Source organism: Moschus berezovskii, chromosome 28 (genome assembly GCF_049115385.1).
Source record: "Moschus berezovskii isolate FMDL1 chromosome 28, NW_MosBer_1.0, whole genome shotgun sequence".
NCBI lineage: Eukaryota > Metazoa > Chordata > Mammalia > Artiodactyla > Moschidae > Moschus > Moschus berezovskii.
This window is the reverse complement of record NC_142487.1, coordinates 19,197,345-19,218,837: the sequence shown is the minus strand read 5'-3', so window position 1 is coordinate 19,218,837 and position 21,493 is coordinate 19,197,345. Positions and strand designations below refer to the sequence as shown.

The following is a 21,493-nucleotide window of genomic DNA, read 5'->3' as shown; positions in this document are numbered from 1 at the left end:
AAGTGGAGACCACAGGAGAGTAGAGAATCTTAAGTCATGTTGATGCCATCCAAAATAAGAGCAGAAATTCAAGAAAAAAGAATAATTACTTATATACTTATTAATCAAATTTCTTTACATAGTTTATTATTAAACATAAATTTAAGACGTATTCACATCATGTTGTTAATTTGCAATGTACTATGAGATTTTTTTAATCTTATAGGCATAATCCTTAGCTTCTCGATCAACTAATATTCATTTATTGATTCCAGATTCATCTCATTATTTTTCTCTTTCCCTATTTTATACAATTTGCACTTCATTTTCTTCTTTACTTTCTCAGTTTTACTTTTCTGATGTTTTACATATACTGTAAATGTTTACATATACATGTAAATGTTTTACATGGACTGTATATTCCATAGGGTCCCAAAGAGTCAGACACAACTGAGCGACTTTCACTTTCATTTTTAAAGTCTTTATTGAAGGTGTTACAATATTGCTTCTATTGTTTGTGTTCCTTGCCCCTCCATCCCACCACCTCCAAGCATGTGGGAATCTTAGCTCCCCAAGGGACTGAAATCACATCACCTGCTTTGGAAGGTGAAGTCTTAACCACTGGACCACCAGGGAAACCCCTGGTTTGGGGGGTTTTCGGCTTTTTTTTTTTTTGGCTTTTCTTGACTGTACTTTTTTTGTGATAGCTACTCTTTTATATTGAGCTTTTTAGAATCAATTTCATGTAATTTGGAGATCAGTTCTGGTGATTTCTCTCCTTTTATTTTGAAACTTGAAATTTTTCACTGAAACTCTCTTCCAATTTTTATTTATATTTGATAATTCAAAACATATAAATATGTTCCTTTCCAGTCTGTATATTTTTTAAATCTCTTCTTCTTGCTTTATTCCTCTGATTAAAACTCCTAGTACTATGTCAAATGAGAGTGGTAAGAGTGCACATTTTTGCCTCATTTTTTATTTTAGGGTAAAAGTATTCAGTCTTTTGTCATTAATTATAATGGTGGCTAAAGCTAGTGGAGGTGATGGAATTCCGGTTGAGCTATTTCAAGTCTTGAAAGATGATGCTGTGAAAGTGCTGCACTCAATATGCCAGCAGATTTGGAAAACTCAGCAGTGGCCACAGGACTGGAAAAGGTCAGTCTTCATTCCAATCCCAAAGAAAGGCAATGCCAAAGAATGCTCAAACTACCGCACAATTGCACTCATCTCACACGCTAGTAAAGTCATGCTCAAAATTCTCCAAGCCAGGCTTCAGCAGTATGTAAACCGTGAACTCCCAGATGTTCAAGCAGGTTTTAGAAAAGGCAGAGGCACCAGAGATCAAATTGCCAACATCCGCTGGATCATGGAGAAAGCAAGAGAGTTTCAGAAAAACATCTATTTCTGCTTCATTGACTATGCCAAAGCCTTTGACTGTGTGGATCACAATAAACTGTGGAACATTCTGAAAGAGATGGGAATACCAGACCACCTGACCTGCCTCTTGAGAAACCTGTATGCAGGTCAGGAAGCAACAGTTAGAACTGGACATGGAACAACAGACTGGTTCCAAATAGGAAAAGGTGTACGTCAAGGTTGTATATTGTCACCTTGCTTATTTAACTTATATGCAGAGTATATCATGAGGAACGCTGGGCTGGAAGAAACACAAGCTGGAATCAAGATTGCTGGGAGAAATATCAATAACCTCAGATATGCAGATGACACTACCCTTATGGCAGAAAGTGAAGAGGAACCCAAAAGCCTCGTGATGAAAGTGAAAGAGGAGAGTGAAAAGGTTGGCTTGAAGCTCAGCATTCAGAAAACAAAGATCATGGCATCTGGTCCCATCACTTCATGGGAAATAGATGGAAAAACAGTGGAAACAGTGTCAGACTTAATTTTTTTGGGCTCCAAAATCACTGCAGATGCTGCTTGCAGCCATGAAATTAAAAGACGCTTGCTCCTTGAAAGGAAAGTTATGACCAACCTTGATAGTATATTAAAAAGCAGAGACATTACTTTGCCAACCAAGGTCCGTCTAGTCAAGGCAATGGTTTTTCCCGTGGTCATGTATGGATGTGAGAGTTGGACTGTGAAGAAGGCTGATCGCCGAAGAATCGATGCTTTTGAACTGCGGTGTTGGAGAAGACTCTTGAGAGTCCCTTATACTGCAAGGAGATCCAACCAGTCCATTTTAAAGGAGATCAATCCTGGATGTTCATTGGAGGGACTGATGCTAAAGCTGAAACTGCAATACTTTGGCCACCTCATGAGACGAGTTGACTCACTGGAAAAGACTCTGATGCTGGGAAAGGTTGGGGGCGGGAGGAGAAGGGGACGACGGAGAATGAGATGGCTGGATGGCATCACCGACTCTGTGGACATGAGTTTGAGTGTACTCCGGGAGTTGGTGATGGACAGGAAGGCCTGGCGTGCTGTGATTCATGGGGTCGCGGAGAGTCAGACACGACTGAGTTACTGAACTGAACTGAACTGAAAGGCCTTTTGTAAATCAAGAAGTTTCCCTCCATTCTCTGTTTTCTGAGAGCTTTTCATCATGAATGGGTATGAGATTTTGTAATATGCTTTTTCTGTACCAATTGATAGGATAATATGATTTTTCTTCTTTGGACAGTTGATATGGTAGATTACATTGACTTTTTAAGATATAAATAACATACAGTATGATAATCCACACATTTAAACATATAAGTTCATGGTCTTTAGTACATTCACAAGGCTTTTTGAAGCATCACCACTAATCTCAGAACATTTTAATTACTCCAAAAATAGGCTCCTTGACAGTCACTTCCTTTCTCACTCTCTAGTCCCAGGCAGCCACTCATCTGCTTTCTGATTTTTATGTATTTGCCTATTCTGAGCATTTACATAAATAGATTTATACATATGTGACCTTTTGCAACTGACTTCTTTAGCTCAGCCTAATGTTTATAAGGTTCATCTGTGTTGTAGCATATCCCAATACTCCATTCTTTTTTAAGGCTGAATAATACCATTGTGTGAATATACCACACTTTGTTTGGCCATCCATCAGTTGAGAATTTTTGGGTTCTTTCTACTCTTTGGCCATTATGAATAATGCTGCAACGAACATTCCTGTACAAGTTTGTTTGTTTTTTTTAATCTTCTTTATATTTTATTCTCTTTGTGCTTTTACAAGATTTCATGTGAACATATGTTTGCTGTTGTTCAGTCACTAAGTCATGTCTGGTTCTTATACGACTCCATGGACTGTAGCCAGCCAGGCTTCTCTGTCCGTGGGATTTTCCCGGCAAGAATACTGGAGTAGGTAGCCATTTCCTCCTTCAAGGGATCCTCCTGACCCAAAGACTGAACCCAAGTCTCCTGCACTCACAGTCTGATTCCTTACCACTGAGCCACCTTTCAGTTCAGTTCAGTCGCTCAGCCGTGTCCGACTCTTTGCGACCCCATGAATCACAGCACACCAGGCCTCCCTGTCCATCACCAACTCCCGGAGTTCACTCAAACTCATGTCCATAGAGTCAGTGATGCCATCCAGCCATCTCATCCTCTGTCGTCCCCCTCTCCTCCTGCCCCCAATCCCTCCCAGCATCAGAGTCTTTTCCAGTGAGTCAGTACTCCATTAAATATTGAAACAGCCATAAATACATGAAAGAAATGCTACCTGGCTATGGTATATTATTCTATGTGTTGTTAGATTTGATTTCTTAATATTTTGTTGAGACTTTTGAGTCTTTATTCATGAGAGATTTTGTCAGTATCTTTGTTTTGTGTTGTCTTTGGTTTTAGCATCTCTTCTGACCTCATAAATGATTGCAAAGTATTCCCTCCCCTTCTATTTTCTAGATGATATTGCATAACATTGTCTTATATTCCTCTTTAAGTATTTAGTAGGATTTTCCAGTGAAGCCATTAGGTTTGGGAAATTTCCTGAAAGGAGCTTTTCCTTTCCTTTTCAAGAGTGCAATTACCTTAACTGTCTTGGTTGAATTTTGATAGTTTGTGGATTTGAGGAACTGGCCCACTTCTTCCAAGTTGTCAAATTTTTAAATATAAAATTATTTGCAGTATTCTCCTTCATCCTGTTGGTGGTTGCAGAATCTATAGTGCTATTGTCTGTTTCATTAATGATATTGTTGATTTGTGTTTTCTGTCAAATCTGTCATTCTTACTAAAGATTTATCAATTTTATTGAATTTTGGGCAAGAATCAGCTCCTTGCATTGATTTTTCTGTTTTCTTATTTTCAGTGTAATTGTTTCCAGCTATTTACTAGTTCCTTCTTTCTGCTTTTTGGGTTTATTTTGTTCTTTTTTTTCAGATAAGAATTTAGAATATTGATTTTAGATCTTTCTCTTTTCTAATATAACCATTTAGTACCATAAATTATCCTCTCATCTCTGCTTTGGCTGTGTCCCACAAATTTTGGTATGTTTTATTTTCATTTTCCTTCAGTTCAATACACTTTTAGAAGTGTATAATTTCCAGGTATTTTGATATTCTTTTGTTTTCTTTGTTATTGATTTCCAGTTTGATTCTATTATTGTCAGAGAGCATGCTATATATGATTTCACTTCTTTTAAATCTGCTGAAATTAGTTTTACAGACTAGGATATAGTTTATGTTGTATGGGCACTTGAAAGCAATGCATATCATACTATTGTATGTAGCAATCTATAAATATTAATTAGATCCTGTTAGCTGATGGTATTACTCAGTCCTTTTATATTTTTGATAATTTTCTTTCTAATAGCACTATCAATTGCTGGAAAGGGAAGGCCCCAATTACAATTGTAAATTTGTCTATTTCTCCTTTTACCCTTATCAGGTTTTCTGGTTTTGTTCATTCACTTGTTTTCCATATACTTTTTAGCTCTGTTATTTAGTACATATACATTTAGGATTGCTATGTCATCTTGGTGGATTGACAATAAAAATGATCAGGCTCTAGGCTATCCCACGTGGTGCTAGTGGTAAAGAACTTGCCTGCCAATGCAGGAGACATAAAAGACTCAAGTTTGATCCCTGGGTGGGGAAGATCCCCTGGAGGAGGGCATGGCAACTCCAGTATTCCTGCCTAGAGAATCCCATGGACAGAGTAGTCTGTCAGGCTACAGTCCATAGGGTCTCAAAGAGTTGAACACAACTGAAGTGACTTAGCACGTACACACAAACACACACACAAAAGCTACAAAGTGGGATAGTCCCAGGCAGTTTGTGATCAGATCAAATGAATAGCTCAAATTAAGTACCATAAATATACAACACATTTATGTTTTTGTGCATTTTTTGCTCCAAGAAGTGAAGTCGCTCAGTCGTGTCCAACTCTCTGCGACCCCATGGACTGTAGTCTACCAGGCTCCTCTGTCCATGGGATTTTCCAGGCAATAGTACTGGAGTGGATTGCCATTTCCTTCTCCAGGGGATCTTCCCAACCCAGGGATCGAACCCAGGTCTCCCACAATGTAGACAGACACTTTACCATCTGAGCCACAGATTTTATTGTTTAAAATCAGTTTTAGGGTCACAGCAAAACTGAGCAGAAAGTACAAAGAGTTCCATACATGCCCTGGCTTCACAGAGCATAACCCCCCGTACCATCAATAGTCTGTACCAGAAGGACATTCGTTACAATCTGCAGCCTGCACTGACACACCGTCACCACCCAAAGCCAGTAGTTTTCTCTTGGTACTGTATCTTATATGAGTCTTGAAAAGTGTATTATGACATGTACCCACCACTGCGATTACATACAGAATAGTTTCACTGCCTTAAAAGTCCTCTGTGCCCTGCATATTTATCCTGTCCCCCCGCCCTTAACCCGTTAATCACTGATCATTTTACTTTTTCCTTACAAACCACAGGGTTTTTTTCTGATTTTTTTAAATTAGAGAATAATCACTTTACAATGTTATGTTGATTTCTGCCGAACAGCAACATGAATCAGTCATAAGTATACATATATCCGTTCCGTCACTCAGTCGTGTCTGACTCTATGCGACCCCGTGGACTGTAGCCTACCAGGCTTCTCCATCCATGGGATTCTCCAGGCAAGAATACTGGAGTGGGTTACCGTTTCCTTCTCCAGGGGATCTTCCCGACCCAGGGATCAAACCCGGGTCTCCCGCATTGGGGGCAGACACTTTAACCTCTGAGCCACCAGGGAAGCCCGCCTACCTCTAAAGCCTACCTCCCCACACCATCCCACCCCTCTGGGTTGTCACAGAGCAACAGGTTGAGCTCCATGGTATACAGCAAACCGCAGGTTTTCAACTCAGTATTGGCTTTTAATTTTTGCCTCATATTGGACTATAGTTGATCATCAATGATGTGTTAATTACAGGAGTACAGCAAAGTGATTCAGTTATACCCATACAAGTATTTATTCTTTTTCAAATCCTTTTCCCGCTTAGGTTATTACAGAATATTGAGCTGAGTTCCCTGTTAACTTAGCATTTTATATAAGTCAAGATAGGTTAACCACTGTAACAAATGTACACAAAAATGTATAATACTTCAAACTCAATAAAAAAAATTTTTTTTTCCACACAAAGTTTAAAACACCAAATCAGATTGCAGGGCACCTTTCCCCCCAGGTGGTGATGTACCTTTTATCTCGTGACTCTGCCATTTTTAACATGTGGTCACCATACTCATCTACATCACAGATGGGAAGAGGATACGGAAGATACTGTGTGAGGGATTCTTCAGGGCGAGGTCTGCAATTGTCACACCCTGTGTAAAACTGAGTCTATGGCTGCCCCCGTTTGCAATAGCAGCCAGGAAATGTAGTCTGGCTGTGTGCTCAGGAAGAGGAGGAACTGGATTAGTCACTACCTAGCTAGTCTGGGTCACAGGTCGATGCAACCCCAAAAGATCCACGGATAGACTGTACAGGGAGCTGCTTAAGCATTCAGAAGACGTAAACAAAATGTCGCCTTCATGTGCATTTTCCAGGGGAGAGGGAGGGAAGGACCACCCTTGATTGTAGTGATTAGGAAAATATGTCAAAAGAAGTCAACATTTTAAGCTGAGGCCTTAAAACAGGTAGAGATGGGGAGGGTGGAGATAAAAGGTGAGAGCAATCAGGGCAGAAAAAATAGCACAAGCAAAGGCCCAAAGATAGGAGACCACACTGCATCTTTGAAAAATGGGCAAAAGCCCAAAGTAGCTAAAGTATTGAGTTTATTTGGAAGAACCTTCAATTAATAAGTACATACTGGCCTCTCTCAGAGAAGGCAATGGCAAGCCACTCCAGTACTCTTGCCTAGAAAATCCCATGGATGGAGGAGCCTGGTAGGCTGCAGTCCATGGGGTCGCTATGGGTCGGACGTGACTGAGAGACTTCACTTTCACTATTCACTTTCACACATTGGAGAAGGAAATGGCAACCCACTCCATTGTTCTTGTCTGGAGAATTCCAGGGACGGGGGAGTCTGGTGGGCTTCCGTCTATGGGGTCACACAGAGTCGGACACGAAGTGACTTAGCAGCAGCAGCAGCAGCAACTGGCCTCTCTTATGCAGGGACAATGTAGGTACTGGCTTTATTAGGATGAAAATAGAAAAGAGACAATTAAGCAAAGTATGCAGAGTGTGGCTAGGGACATGCAGGATGCAATTGGTGCCTATTACAAGGCCACCTAACCTTACCTAGATGGTTAGGGAGGACATCCTAGAGGAAGTGATACATAAGCTGAGCTCTGAAAGACAAGTAGGAGTTAGCTAAGCTGAGAGTGGGCAGAAGAGAGCCATACTCAAGGCCCTGAGGCAAAATAGGAGTATGTACACAGAATACATGAATGGCTCCTAGAATGTCTCTGTGGCTGAGCCCAAGAATGCAAGAGGAAGAATAGCAGGAAATGAGGCCAAAGAGTTAAACAGGGCCCAGATGAAGAAAACTTTCTAAGTGATGTAAAGAAACTGGGGTGTTAATCCTAAGGACAACAACAGGGAATTGGCTGGAGTAAACTTGAATTAAAATCATTCCAGCTGCAGCATGAAAAATATATTGGAGGATGTAAGGGTATTGTTTGGGGGACTATTGCAATAGTTCATGGTTTAAATGATAGTAACCTAGACCATGGTAATAGCGGTAAAGATGGAGAAAGATAGATGTATTTGAGAGTTGAGAGGTATGAATCACAAGATCTGGCCTAACTGGCTACGGAGGTTGAAAGAGAAGTCAAGAATGGCCACCAGGCTCAGGCCCAGAAGAAATGAGTAGGTGAGTTGTGCTATTCAAAATGAAGCTAAAAAGCATTTTAACTGAGATTTCAGTTTGGAAAGTTGAGTTGAATTTTAATTGCCAACTGGAAGCATACCTAAAACACTGGATTTCTAGGTCTGATGCTTAATGAAGAGATCAGAAGTGACAAGAAGTCTGGAATTTGTCAATTACGTGGCAGAAACCTTAGGAAAGGATAAGATGTTTAGGTAGAGTATGGTGTAAGCAGAAAGCAGGCCCAAGACAAATCCTCGATAAATACCTCAAGAGAGATTGGGACACTAAGCCTGTGAAGGAGACCGAAGCAGGAATATGGAGCAGGAAGGAAGGCAGAAGGCAGGCAAAGGAAGACAGTGCTTTGAGGAACAGTCATTGGCGTCCAATCCTGACATGAAAAGGTGAAGCGGAATAAGGAAAACAAGTGCTCATTGGGTACAGGGACAATATGAGGATAATTTCAGTGAAGCAGCAAGAGGCCACAGGCACTCTGCATTATGTAGTAAAGGAGAGCAGGCAGCTGTTGGAGAAGTTGATTTGGAGAGAGAACCAAGTGGTCACAAGAGGCGGATGCAGCATCAGGGAAGAGTTTCTGTTAATATAGGAGATATTTGAGTGTGTTTATATAACAGTTTCAAGCACTCAGAAGAATGTCCCAGCGTGTGGAAGGCCTAGGAATTTCAGATAGGAAACTTTATTCCTAAGCAGTTGGAAGCTATTGAAGCAGGAGAATGACATGTTCATTGAGTAAGACTTACTGTGGAGCTGGGTATTCCTGTTCCCAGGGGACATCCTCAGTTCAGTTCAGTTCAGTCGCTCAGTCGTGTCTGACTCTTTGTGACCCCATGGACTACAGCATGCCAGGCTTCCCTGTCCACCACCAACTCCTGGAGCTTGCTCAAACTCATGCTCATCGAGTCAGTGATGCCATCCAACCATCTCATCCTCCGTCATCCCCTTCTCCTCCTGCCTTCAATCTGTCCCAGCATCAGGGTCTTTTCAAATGAGTCAGTTCTTCTCATCAGGTGGCCAAAGTATTGGAGCTTCAGCATCAGTCCTTCCAATGAATATTCAGGACTGATTTCCTTTAGGATGGACTGATTTGATCTCCTTGCTGTCCAAGGGACTCTCAAGAGTCTTCTCCAATACCACAGTTCAAAAGCATCAATTCTTTGGCTCTCAGCTTCCTTTATGGTCCAACTCTCACATCCATACATGACTACTCAAAAAACCATAGCTTTGACTAGATGGACCTTTGTCAGTAAAGTAATGTCTCTGCTTTTTAATATGCTGTCTAGATTTGTCACAGCTTTTCTTCCAAGGAGCAAGCGTCTTTAAATTTTGTGCTGCAGTCACCAACTTCAGTGATTTTGGAGCTCAAGAAAATAAAGTCTGTCACTGTTTCCGTTGTTTTCCCACCTATTTGCCATGAAGTGATGGGACCAGATGCCATCATCTGAGTTTTTTGAATGTTGAGTTTTAAGCCAGCTTTTTCACTCTCCTCTTTCACTTTCACAAAGAGCCTCTTTAGGGGACATTCTATCCTAAAGAAACTCATTCTGATTAAAACAAAGCAGATGTTTCTTTGGGGGTTCTAGGTGAGAGTGTCAGCCAAGTCTTTCACAGGCTTTTGTGGTTGTTTTTACAACATGGCTTCAAAGTTATTATCTAAATTTCTCCTTACTAGGACAAACATCTTTGTGGAGGTCTGTTTAGTTTGCAGTTGTTCCAACCTTAACATCCTTACAATCAGGTTTTAGCAGTCAGCCTGCTAGCTGATAAAATGTAGCCATTTCTGTACTTTCTTTTAGTCCCAGGATCTTTAAAGCAACCCCTTTGTCCCAGTGTGTGAACCTATGTCCTAAACAACAGCAGACAATGAAAGGGGAAACCAAATCAGGTGCAAATTAATGCTGTGTGGTTGTGGGAGGGTGGAGGAGAACAGCGTGTTTAGTGGATTTAAATGAAAGAAACTCAGTCATGTATTGAGAGCAAAACCAAATCTTAAACTTGCTTCATAAACAAAATTTAATACAAGACAATACATTTAGATCCAAATGGGAAGGTCTCTGAACTTCAATAATTCCTACCTTGTTCATAAATCACATATTGATCAAATATAAATTAATGCATGAATATATACATTTGTGTACAGGAACTTAGGAAACCTCATTTATTACATGAAACTGAAGCAGGAAGCAATTTTTATATTAAAAACACATAAATTAAACCACTTAGCATTTTTAAAAAATCTTAGCTGAATGGATCTTATCTACAACTCCCCTCTCTTCAAGAAAGCTATATGAGGAACTATCACTCTTGCTACAGCTTTTGCTTTGAGTTCTTGGGAAGTGAATGTAGGGCCAAGGGATGAGCAATAAATGACAAGTCATGACGAGAGGTAGGGAAAGGAACTTCTGAGTCTCATTTGTCATTCTGCTAAGGATTTCCTCCTGATAAAAATGTCCTGGGAGTAGCCACTATGTGTTTTAGTATCTCCCTTGAAATGAGATTTGCTCTGCTAGAAAAATCTATCCTTCAAATAATGTTTATTTCTTATACAGAAATATCAGACAGCAAACATAGTTACATAGTCTATAAGTAAATGTCTAGTTACACAAGCTATTCACTGGTAAACTTTTTAAAAATATATTCAGTACCTTTATTAAGATGCCACAAAACATTATTTCCTTGGGATATATCACCAAAAGGGTATAAACATAGTAAATCCGTGAAAATAGTACCTAATTGGGAAGGTGTGTGCATGCTAAGTCGCTTCACTTGTGTCTGACTCTTTGCGACCCTGTGGACTGTGGCCCACACCAGGCTCCTCTGTCCAAGGAATTCTCCAGGCAAGAATACTGGAGTGGGTTGCCATTTCTGTCTCTGAATTGGGAAAGTAGGGGAGAAAAAGATCACTTTTCAGTGAATAGCAAGATTTTCTTCTGTAAACTTCAAACTCACACCCCAGATCAGTATGCTCAACTCCGTGTAGTTTTTAAAAAGCATGTCCAGGTTCCCACTCTAGATGCACTTAATAACAAAATCCAAGACTTTCCTCTTCCTGCTCTTCATTTACCATTTTTAAAAGCCCTTCTTGACTTTGTTATATAACCAAGACTGAAATCTCTGCTCCAGAGGCCACTGCTGTAAATGAGTTGCTAGAGAGGCAACTTTATAGGGTTATAGAAGGACAGTGGAGTAACAGAAAAGGTTGGTACTAGATAAAATGCTCTATGCCTTTGACTGGAAGTGTCGACCTGAAAAATAGTCACAACCTAAAGGTTGAGAGCTATATTGTATTCAGTGGGACATTTTAGGGCTTCAAGCCTAGGAGACAGGTCATCTCAAGTGACCCTGAGAGAACTGCTCCAGGGAGGCGGTAGGGGGCCGGGGAGGAGTCAGGTTATACAGAAGTTTGCAATGGAAGGCAGGTAGTCTGATCATCAAAAGTATTTTTGTGAATTAAAAGAAAACCAGATACCTCAAGTTAAGGAATTTAGCACTTTTCTATGTATGGGAAGATGCAAGAGTCTGGGCTCACTGAAATCATTCCATTCATGCATCTTACCTCTCTGGAGCTAGTACCCTGAGCTTTTCCTCAGTGCTCACCATAGGGAGTGGCTGCAGCCTAACAGCTGCCAGATGGCAGGTAATGTTCTGCTTTCTGGTTGCCCTGGAGAGCTGGAATTGCTGATGACTACGACACCCTGGCTTATTGATACGGCAGGAAATACTCCATTTCTCAGAGGGGTGGATAAATTGAAGTAGCATTGTGTACACGGCTACAAGGGCATAAAATAGAGCAACAGAAGACATACCTTAGCCTTCTCTTAGACTGTCTCTGTAGCACCTCAGGCAATTTAGAAACGTAGGCACTCACTCAAGTTCATCATAAGAAACAAGTTTCAGTAAGCAAGGTATAATAAATCCAAAATAGGCTATCAATTTATAATTCAGAATTCAAGAAGTCTACCACTACTATCTTGTACTTGAAATATGGCCAGTGTGAAGTGAATACTGAGCTATCCTAAGGCAAAATACCATTTTCAAAGATATAGCATGAAAAAAACTATAAAATATATTAGTAACTTTATATTGATTGCATCTTAAAATGATATTTGGAATATACTGAACTCATTATCTTTATTAAAATTGCTTCTTCTTTTATAACGGTGACACTAGAAACCTTAAAATGACATTACGCTGTTCACCTTCATAAGACAACGCTGGTGATTAACCTGGGGAAGATTCACTGAGGAGATTCTAACCGGGGCGGAGGGACAGGGGACCAAGGGAGTGGGGGATGACAGTCACAGCCCGAGATGAAGGACAGTAATAAGACTTGTTTTTAACAAACCATTTAAAAATAAATCCCTCTAAAATATACCCACTGTGTGGTACCACCCGGACAATGCTGTGGGAAGACTGTCTTGGAGGAAGAAAAGCCCCCAAAGAACTGGAGTTCAGCATTGAAGGTTCCTCATGGAACCAACCGGGCTGGTATTGGAAGGCGAGCCGGCAGGGCGTGGGAGGGCCCCGCCCGGGAAGGAGGAGCTTCCCGGGGTGGTGCAGGGAAGGCCCAGGAGCCACGCGGCTCAGGAATTCACCCCCGCGGCTGGATAGGAGGACACCTCACTGGCCCCTCCTGCGATGACTCTCTCCCTAGGCCCTCACTCTGAAAGAGGGAAACCACCTCTTCAACCAAGCCCTCCGGGCCCATGCCTACGCTCCACCTCCAAAGCCGCCCCTACTGGGAGCTGAAAGAGCCCACCCAGGTGGACCCCAAGGATGCCCAGGACCGCAGACAGCCAGGTGTGCGCTTGGACTGCACGCGCCTGCGCGAGAACCCCCCTCCAGCAGGCTCCCAGCTTCAGCCCTCTGCGGCCTTGCTTTCGCCCCGCCTCCACCCTTCTACGTCACAAAGAGTGACGTGTAAAGCGAACAATCACAGTCCCCCTCCTCGTGAGCCAGTAGGGAACGGGGAGGGCGGGGTGGGGGGGGAGGGCAGAGGGCGGACGGAGAAGGCTTTGAGGGGCGGGCTCGTCCCAGTCACCCAATCAGAAAGCTCTGGGGAGGAGCGGGACGGAGCCCAAGAAGCGGGTTGAGGGGTGGGGCTAGGGACAGGAGTTAGAAGGCCGCGGGGAGGAGAGGGCGGGCTCCCGGAGATTAAAAGCCGCCAATCAGGGCGCGCCGGCTTCATTCGGTGACCGGCGTGGGGCGTCGCCGCCGCCGCCGCCGCCGCTGCCGCGCGCGCCGGGGGCTGGTTGAGGCCATGAAACAAAAGAATCCCTGAGCGGGGAGCCGCGGCCGAACCTCCGTGAGCCCGCCCCGCCGCCGTCCCCACCCACCCACCTAGTTACCTGCCTCTGCCTCCTTCCCCTGCTCCTCCACCCCGCCCTCTCCGCTCTCCGGGCGGCCCTGGCGCTGCTCGGCCCGGGTCGCTCGGCCCCGCCGCCTCCCCTGAGGAAAAGTGTGTGCGCGCTGAGCAGGGCCGGGGCCCTGTCCGCCATGGGGCCCGCCGCCCGCCGCGCCTGACGCGGCCGCCGCCGCCGCCGCCGCCGCCGCCATTGACAGCGCGCCGCCGCGATGCCGAGCGGCAGCTCCGCGGCCCTGGCTCTGGCGGCGGCCCCGGCCCCGCTGCCGCAGCCGCCCCCGCCGCCGCCGCCGCCGCCGCCGCCCGCGGGTGGCCCGGAGCTCGAGGGGGACGGGCTCCTGCTGAGGGAACGCCTGGCCGCGCTGGGCCTCGACGACCCCAGCCCGGCGGAGCCCGGCGCCCCGGCGATCCGGGCCGCGGCGGCGCAGGGCCCGGCCCGGCGGGCGGCGGGGCCGTCACCCGAGGAGCGGGCGCCGCCCGGCCGACCCGGGGCCTCGGAGGCGGCCGAGCTGGAGCTGGAGGAGGAGGACGACGACGACGAGGAGGAGGAGGGGGAGGACGCGGAGCTGGACGGAGACCTGCTGGAGGAGGAGGAGCTGGAGGAGGCAGAGGAGGAGGGCCGGCCGTCCCTGCTGCTGCTGTCGCCGCCCGCGGCCGCCGCCTCTCAGACCCAGCCGATCCCGGGCGGGTCCCTGGGGTCGGTGCTGCTGCCCGCCGCCGGCTTCGATGCCCGGGAGGCGGCCGCCGCGGCGGCGGCGGCGGGGGTGCTCTACGGAGGGGATGATGCCCAGGGCATGATGGCGGCGATGCTGTCCCACGCCTACGGCCCCGGCGGCTGCGGGGCGGCGGCGGCGGCGGCGGCCGCCCTGAACGGGGAGCAGGCGGCCCTGCTCCGGAGGAAGAGCGTTAACACCACCGAGTGCGTCCCGGTGCCCAGCTCCGAGCATGTCGCCGAGATTGTCGGTCGCCAGGGTGAGTGCGAGTGGGGGGTTAGAGGGGTGTCCAGCCGGGCTGGGCCCCGGGCGTGGGTGGGGAGACGAAAGGAGCTTGGGGCTGGAAAGGCGAACCTGGCGAGTTCCCTGGGTCCACGGGGAAGGGGTGTGGGAGGAACCCGAGGGGCTACCAGACGAGAAGATGGGTCACCTTGCGAACCGCCCCCCCCCCAACGGTGTCCCTCTCCTTCTGCACGACACAAGGCGATAAGTTTCTCGAGCCACTCAGCCCGGCGGTGTCCCCTTGACTCGGGCTGTATTCCTGGAACACCCCAGTTGGCGTGGCACCAGAAACAACCTGAGGTGGTAAAAGGTCGGGTCGGTTGTGGATTCGGTGTCGTGCACGAAAAGCTTCGAGATCGCAAGTTTGCGCAGCCGACTACTGTCTTTGTAAAAAGCTCTCAGCGTGCCCTACAGCGGCTTTCTGGGAAGAAGAAATTGACAGAAATGGAGGCTTGTTGGGGGTAAAAAAACAAAGCTCATTCGCGAGGGAAGAGGGGATGTTCAAGTGGTCGTTCTTACCGCCACCCCCCCTCCACTGTTCAGAAACTTAGCTTCTCAGCTAACTCTGTTGATCGATCTTACGGTATTCCGATACATTTTAACTCTCGAAAAGACAGAGTGGCTTCCTTTTAGAACGCTTTAGGGTACATGATGAAGGAAAATTGGACAGTAAAGTAATTGAGTTAAGGAACTTTCTGCGTTTATACAGTTTTCAGTAGATTCTCCTCACTTGCCAGCACACCAGCACTGCAGACAGACTCCTCCCACATTGTTCAGACAAAGGACCTATGTCTCAGATTCCAGGAGTAGATTTGTGAAGGTGGGGGAAGGGGATGCCCAGAGTACCTCTCTATCCGACATTTTTAGGGAAGGTCCTATGCTCTTTAGTGTAGCTTTCCCCCCTTTATTGAAGGAGTGAATATTCTCTGCAGCTGACTTACTACAATATGATTGAATCTGGTTGATGCATGTCTCTCTACTGTTAGGTTGAGAGCATTGTTGGGGTCAAATAAGAAATGACTGCGCTGCTGCTTAAATGATCTCATCTTTCCCAAGTGGTCTAAAGTACACATAAATAAGGTCTGTCGAAATGGTGGTTTCAAATATCAGAGTTGGCTTATTTCTTACCTCTAGAATTTTAATATGAAAATCCGTCCATCTGAAATCTGGATGGAGGAGATAGCCTATTTCAGACTGCCTGGTACTTAAAGACAGTGTTCAAAGCGGATGCCATTCCCGTAAGAGTTTATTCCCATAGTTTGGTCAATAAAGTTTGCCTGCCTTTTTTGTTTTTTTGGTTTGCTTTTGTTGTTTTGTTTTTGGAGTACTGAAGATGCTAGTCCAGGAGAGAACTGTTTCACCTCACATAGGATAAAATTATAGCATCTCAAATTATAGGTCCAGAATGAGTTGGTTATTCCATTAACAGCATCCGGGAATTGCTATGTATCAAGCTTACATTCTGCCAGGCATTTGAGTTTATGGCAGTTGGGAATGTGAGGTTAGTTCCAACTAACTTGCTGCCATTAAGAAGCCAACAGTCTACTAAAAACAGCAGAGTGGCACTAATCTAATCTGTAATTAATGTCATTAACTATAGTGTGTGACAAAGTCGTACATGTATCAGCTGAGGGGGACCTTGGAGAATGGATAGGACTTTAACAAATGGAAGGTGGAAGAAAGACTGAGGGACACGGTGGGGAAAGTGTGGAGAAATAATCTCTAGGTATGGTTGGAAAGTTGTGAGGGGGACTGTTTGTTTTGATACTTAGAGTCTGATACTTAGTAGAGTGGGGAAAAGGCGATGGCAAGGTGTGTGTTCAGGCCCTTGTAGGCTGGTATTTCCTCAGCACAAGTTGCTTCGGTTTGCTTATAGTGACAGTTTAGGATAACAAAGGAAAAGAACACTTAGAGGCCAGTTTTACTAAGGGATGAGATAGTGATAGTTTTTATTTAGTTTAATACGAATTTTTGTCTTCTGTATTATACCCTTTAAAGCATGGTAAAATGGCTCTTAATTAGGCAGACTGTTACCTTTATACCAATCTATTATTTAAAAGTAAACTGAATTCCAGGTTTTTATCTTGCACCAAATTATAGCCATGAAATAGTCTTTAGTTTTTCCTCTTAGGGCAGAGCTTATTAGTTAATAAGGAAATGTGAATCTACTTATGTCTTAGGACATAGAGACAAGTTGCTGACTGTTACTTTTGCACTTAATATTTTCCCAGAGTTGACAGTAGTGTTAAAAGTATGTCATCATTCTCAAGATTATCTTAAGAGCAAAAAGTTTTACCCTTTTCCTGTTCCGAACCATTCAACTAGTGGATCATTGACCCCTTTGCCACCTCCACCCTCAGCAGCACCATTATAAAACCTGTAAAGCTATTTTCCCACTCGCACAGAGAACCAGGCAGCTTCTAATGTTTGCATCCTTTTACAGTGTGATAATTTCCCCTTTCCCTAAGTGAATAAACCAGGCAAATCATTTAATTTACTTTTTGCTTTGGAACAAATTTTTCCTCCTTAAGAACTATCCCTTCCTGCCATTTTTATTCATTACCTGAAGTCATAATTTTCTGTTTGACATCTCTTAATTGGTTTTGGAAATAATTATGTCACAGATGGAGACATCTGTGACTTCAGCTCTGAAGCAGAGAGTAGGACAAATGGAATTCTGAGTCATATAGACTAGCAACTCATGTAGATGGCCTCTAGTTCCAGTGTCTTTCAGAAAAACAAACTACTGCTTTTGATAGCCATGAAAGTTGGCAGCATTGACCTCAAATTTATACTCCTCAGCAGCATATGGTCATTTGCAAATGTTAAATTGGTCCCCCTTTTTAAGCTTGCATCTCATTTTGTACTGTAAAATAAAGCCAGGAACTGAAGAGGCTTGTTGGTAATCAAAGAAGTTCTGGAATATAGACATCAAAAGTAAACCTGACAACAGATTTAAGACCTAACTTTTTAAAAATGGAATACCTGCAAGATACATTCACAGTGGTTAACAGGACATTTAATTTAAGTCAGTGGACTTTGCTCCAATTTGTATAGTCATTGAGAACCAGTTAGACTGAAAAATGAATTAAAGTACAACTCTACTTAACGATGGTATAAATAAATATTGAATGTCATAAGTTCAGTTGTTTTAAAGACTTGTAAAGGTTTTATAGTACAGTTTAAAATTAATGTACATCTTTAACTATTTTCATGAGTGATTTCCTTGATGGTATATGTGTGTTCTCTAACCTAGTTGAGAAAAGCTATTTCTGGCTCTGTGTGTGTGTGCGCGCGCGCACTCACACCTGTCCATGGGATTTTTCAGGCAAGAATACTGGAGTGGGTTGCCATTCTCTATACCAGAGGATCTTCCTGACCCAGGGATGGAACCCGCATTTCCTTGCAGGCAGATTCTTTGTTGCTGAACCATTGGGGAGCCTCTTTTTTTTGTTGTACACTCTGTCAAAAAATATTTAAGCTAATAATCTCAATATGTGAATATTTATGAATAATGCATATGCTGATATACTATACATTTTTAAAACATGTGAACAGTTTAAAGGATGAGTTAAAGATGGGAATTAGAGTGTTTTGATTTTTTTTCCTTCACTCCAGTGATTTTTCTTGTACCCTGTTTTGGCTATTACTGAGCTAGACCTCCTTAGAAATCTTTTTTTCTTTATTGAGCTACTACTCTGTTTCCACTGATCCCCAGTGATTGTGTATAGTGCCACTTTTTAAAACAGACAATATGACATATTGGTTTAGGTTGTCTTAAATACATCCTTGAGAAAATTTTCCCCAGTTTCCTAGGGTGGAACAAGTTTTCAGGTACTAAAAAGAGAAAGTTTGGTGTTGTACATAAATTCCCTGTTTAAGAAGAAATATCTATTTCATGAGGAGAAATAGTTTCAGAATAATGCTAAAGCACAGTGTCTTTTTCTTTTGGGGGGAGGGTTGTTGGCATTCCCTCTTCCACGTACTGTATTACCTGCCATTTAACTCTGGTAGGTGGTTATCCCCATTTTACAGACATAGAAACTGAGGTGCTAATAGATACCTTGCTCAGGTAGTGTAACTTGGGGTTAGACCAGTTGTTTGTTAATGGGGATAAAGTTCTCAATTCTACATTGCTGCCTCAGTATTAAGCATCTTGCTCAGGAAGAATATTTTGCGTCAATTTCAGTCCTAAACATGATTTAGGATACTGTGTTTCTAATATGCATAGCTTAAAATATCATCACTATCCAAATTAATTTACTTAATAAAATTTTGGTGTCCAGAAGGCACACGTATTATTCTAGCATTCTACTTGTATTATGTCTAAATAGAAATTTGCTATCATTTATAATTCAGAAAGTTAATTTGTATGTATATACATGCTAGCTTTAAAAATTAAACATTGTCAGTTTTTTAGACTTTAAGATCCAAATAATAGTTTATATTAGCTCTGAAACCTTAATTGTTTTGCAAATAGGTGGGGAATCCACTGTCTTTTCTTCCTGCCTTATTCAGCTAATGAACTATTTTGATTCACTAAGGAGGAAATGGAAAATAAAGTGGTAATTCAAGGGTGTGTTTTCTGCCCCCTGGTAGAAATGCCAGTGACCTAAAACTGATGCAGGGAGTCAAGTATTGGAGACCTATAAAGAGATTTCCTCAAGGAAGATTTCCAGCAATATGGGTTGGAATTCTAGATAGTTCTTACATCTTACATTTTCATGGAAAGGTGGAATTTAGTTACAAGATTGTGCTTAATATTTTGTGGATCTGGTTTTGAATTAATTTAATATTTGCACAGATGGAAGAATTTGTTGTTGTGTCTTAAACTGAAGACAAATTATTTTAGAATAATGTAATATTATAATAATATAATATAGTATTATAACGTTTTACATAATATTATAATGTTTTACTATAAAAATATGTTAAAAGCTGTCCCAAATTGCCCTTAGCAGTCCTTGCTCAGCTGTGATATGTTGGAAAGAGATCTTCCTAAATTCTGATTACTCTGTGCCAGTGAGTTACTTTGTGGCCTTGGACAAATCACCCGCTCAGATTCAGGTTCCTCTTCTTCAGCTGGGTGTAGGCGTATCTACAGTGCCTGCAGGGACTGTGGAGTGTACACAAATGAATGGACTTATATGAAACTTCAGTGATAAGCATATACTACTGTTAAGTTAAATCTGAAATTAATTGTTAACCTCGTTCACCTTTTCTCTGCTTTAGCAGACAATTTCACACATTACTGTATCCTTCTAAAGTGACACAACTGAAAGGAACTGACATCTAAATGCCTGTTAGGCACATGGCACTTCTGTCCAGACAGGCATAAATGATGCTGTAAAAACAAAGAACCCCAACATCTCAGTGTTAAAATGACCGGTGATTTATTTCTTTTTCACAGGGGCTGGAGAAGGAAGTGGCAGCCCTCTCCAGTGTTCTTGCCTGGAGAATCCCAGGGACAGAGGAGCCTAGTGGGCTGCCATCTATGGGGTCGCACAGAGTCAGACACGACTGAAGCGACTTAGCAGCAGCAGCAGCTGCTCACTTTGGTCATTCAGGGTCTTAGACCAGCAAAGCAACCACCATCTCAAGTGTTGGCTGGGCTTCCTTGTTGTGCCTGAAGGATGAGACGGTGGCGTAGCACACACCAGTCTTTAAATGTTAGACCTGAAGCAGCGTGGTGATCACATCCACTCATATTTCATTAATCAGAACAAGTTATCTGGCCACTCCTAACTTCAAGTGGCTGAGAAATTACATTACAATCATGTGCCCACAGGAGAGAGCCAGAATATTCATGAACAGCCATGATGACTATCACAGTATTATTTTAAAGTCTATGGAATTGTGGCACAACTTTTTTAGTGTAATTTATGCCTTAATAGCATTTGTAATTTAAACTCAAAATGAAAAAAAAGAGAAAAATGTTCATAAGATACTAGATAGGAAAGTGTGTTTGCAATTTAAAACTCCTTGAGGAACTTCCCTGGCAGTCCAGCAGTTAAGACTCTGGGCTTCCACTACAGAGGGCTCATCTGATCCCACAACCCACATGCTGTGGTCAAAAAAAAAAAAACTCCTTTAGGAAACTCCAAAGAGATTATGAATAATCTATTTTAAAACCTCATTGATCTTCACGTGATTCTGAAATGATATGTTCATCAAACTGCGTCTTAATCCTTCCCAAATGGCTTGTATACCTTGATGCATATTTACTCTTTAACTCTTCTCCCCATACTGCCATTCGGTACTCTATAGACATTTATAATGATTACATCTGATATTTAAGCTTTTTAAATGATTTCCTAACATTAGTAATACCAAGCCAACCTATACTAAATTGAATATGTACAGCATAGTGTTATTTTGAATCCTTTTGAGTCTTTTTTTCAGTGATTGATTCTGAGAATTCCAAGTTACACTGCATAGTTGTACCGCCTCTTTCATGCCAGGGTTCAGGATTTAAGAACAATTCATGTAGTCATGGCTTGTTGCCTTTATCCAGTATGCAGAGACTGCAGTTCATTGTATGCAGGGAAGCATGGTTTGACCATAAGTAAAGTGGTATCATACAATAAAATAAGACTAGGCCTTAAAATAATAAAATTATTTAATGAACTGCAGATATAGTTGAAGATAAGCATAAAGCTTCATCTTAAACACAGAGAAGAGTGGGGAGGGAATAGTTGCAAACTTCTAGAAGGTTACCAGTATAAAATGTTTGCCCTTTGGGCTGACCTTTCTATACCACTGTCCCCTCGCCTTTGGCTTATCTTCTACCTTTCCACCAGTACCTGCCGGAAGGACATTGAACTTGGAGTTAAACTTGTTAGAGACATGGTTTTACCATTTGTTGCCTGTGACCATGGACAGGTCACTTAACCTCACAGTCTCAGTGTCCTC

The 21,493-nt window shown here is 43.0% G+C and overlaps 1 protein-coding gene across 1 annotated transcript in view; it reads left to right on the top strand.

Annotated features, from left to right (window-relative positions):
* The first annotated feature begins 13,658 nt into the window (after window positions 1–13,658).
* The window catches only part of MEX3C (mex-3 RNA binding family member C), a 21,785-nt gene continuing 13,950 nt past the window's right edge, over window positions 13,659–21,493 (top strand). The window contains exon 1 of the mRNA XM_055417378.2: window positions 13,659–14,558. Within this exon, the coding sequence (XP_055273353.1) occupies window positions 13,799–14,558 (760 nt within the window). The 5' untranslated portion in view covers window positions 13,659–13,798. The remainder of the gene's footprint in view (window positions 14,559–21,493) is intronic.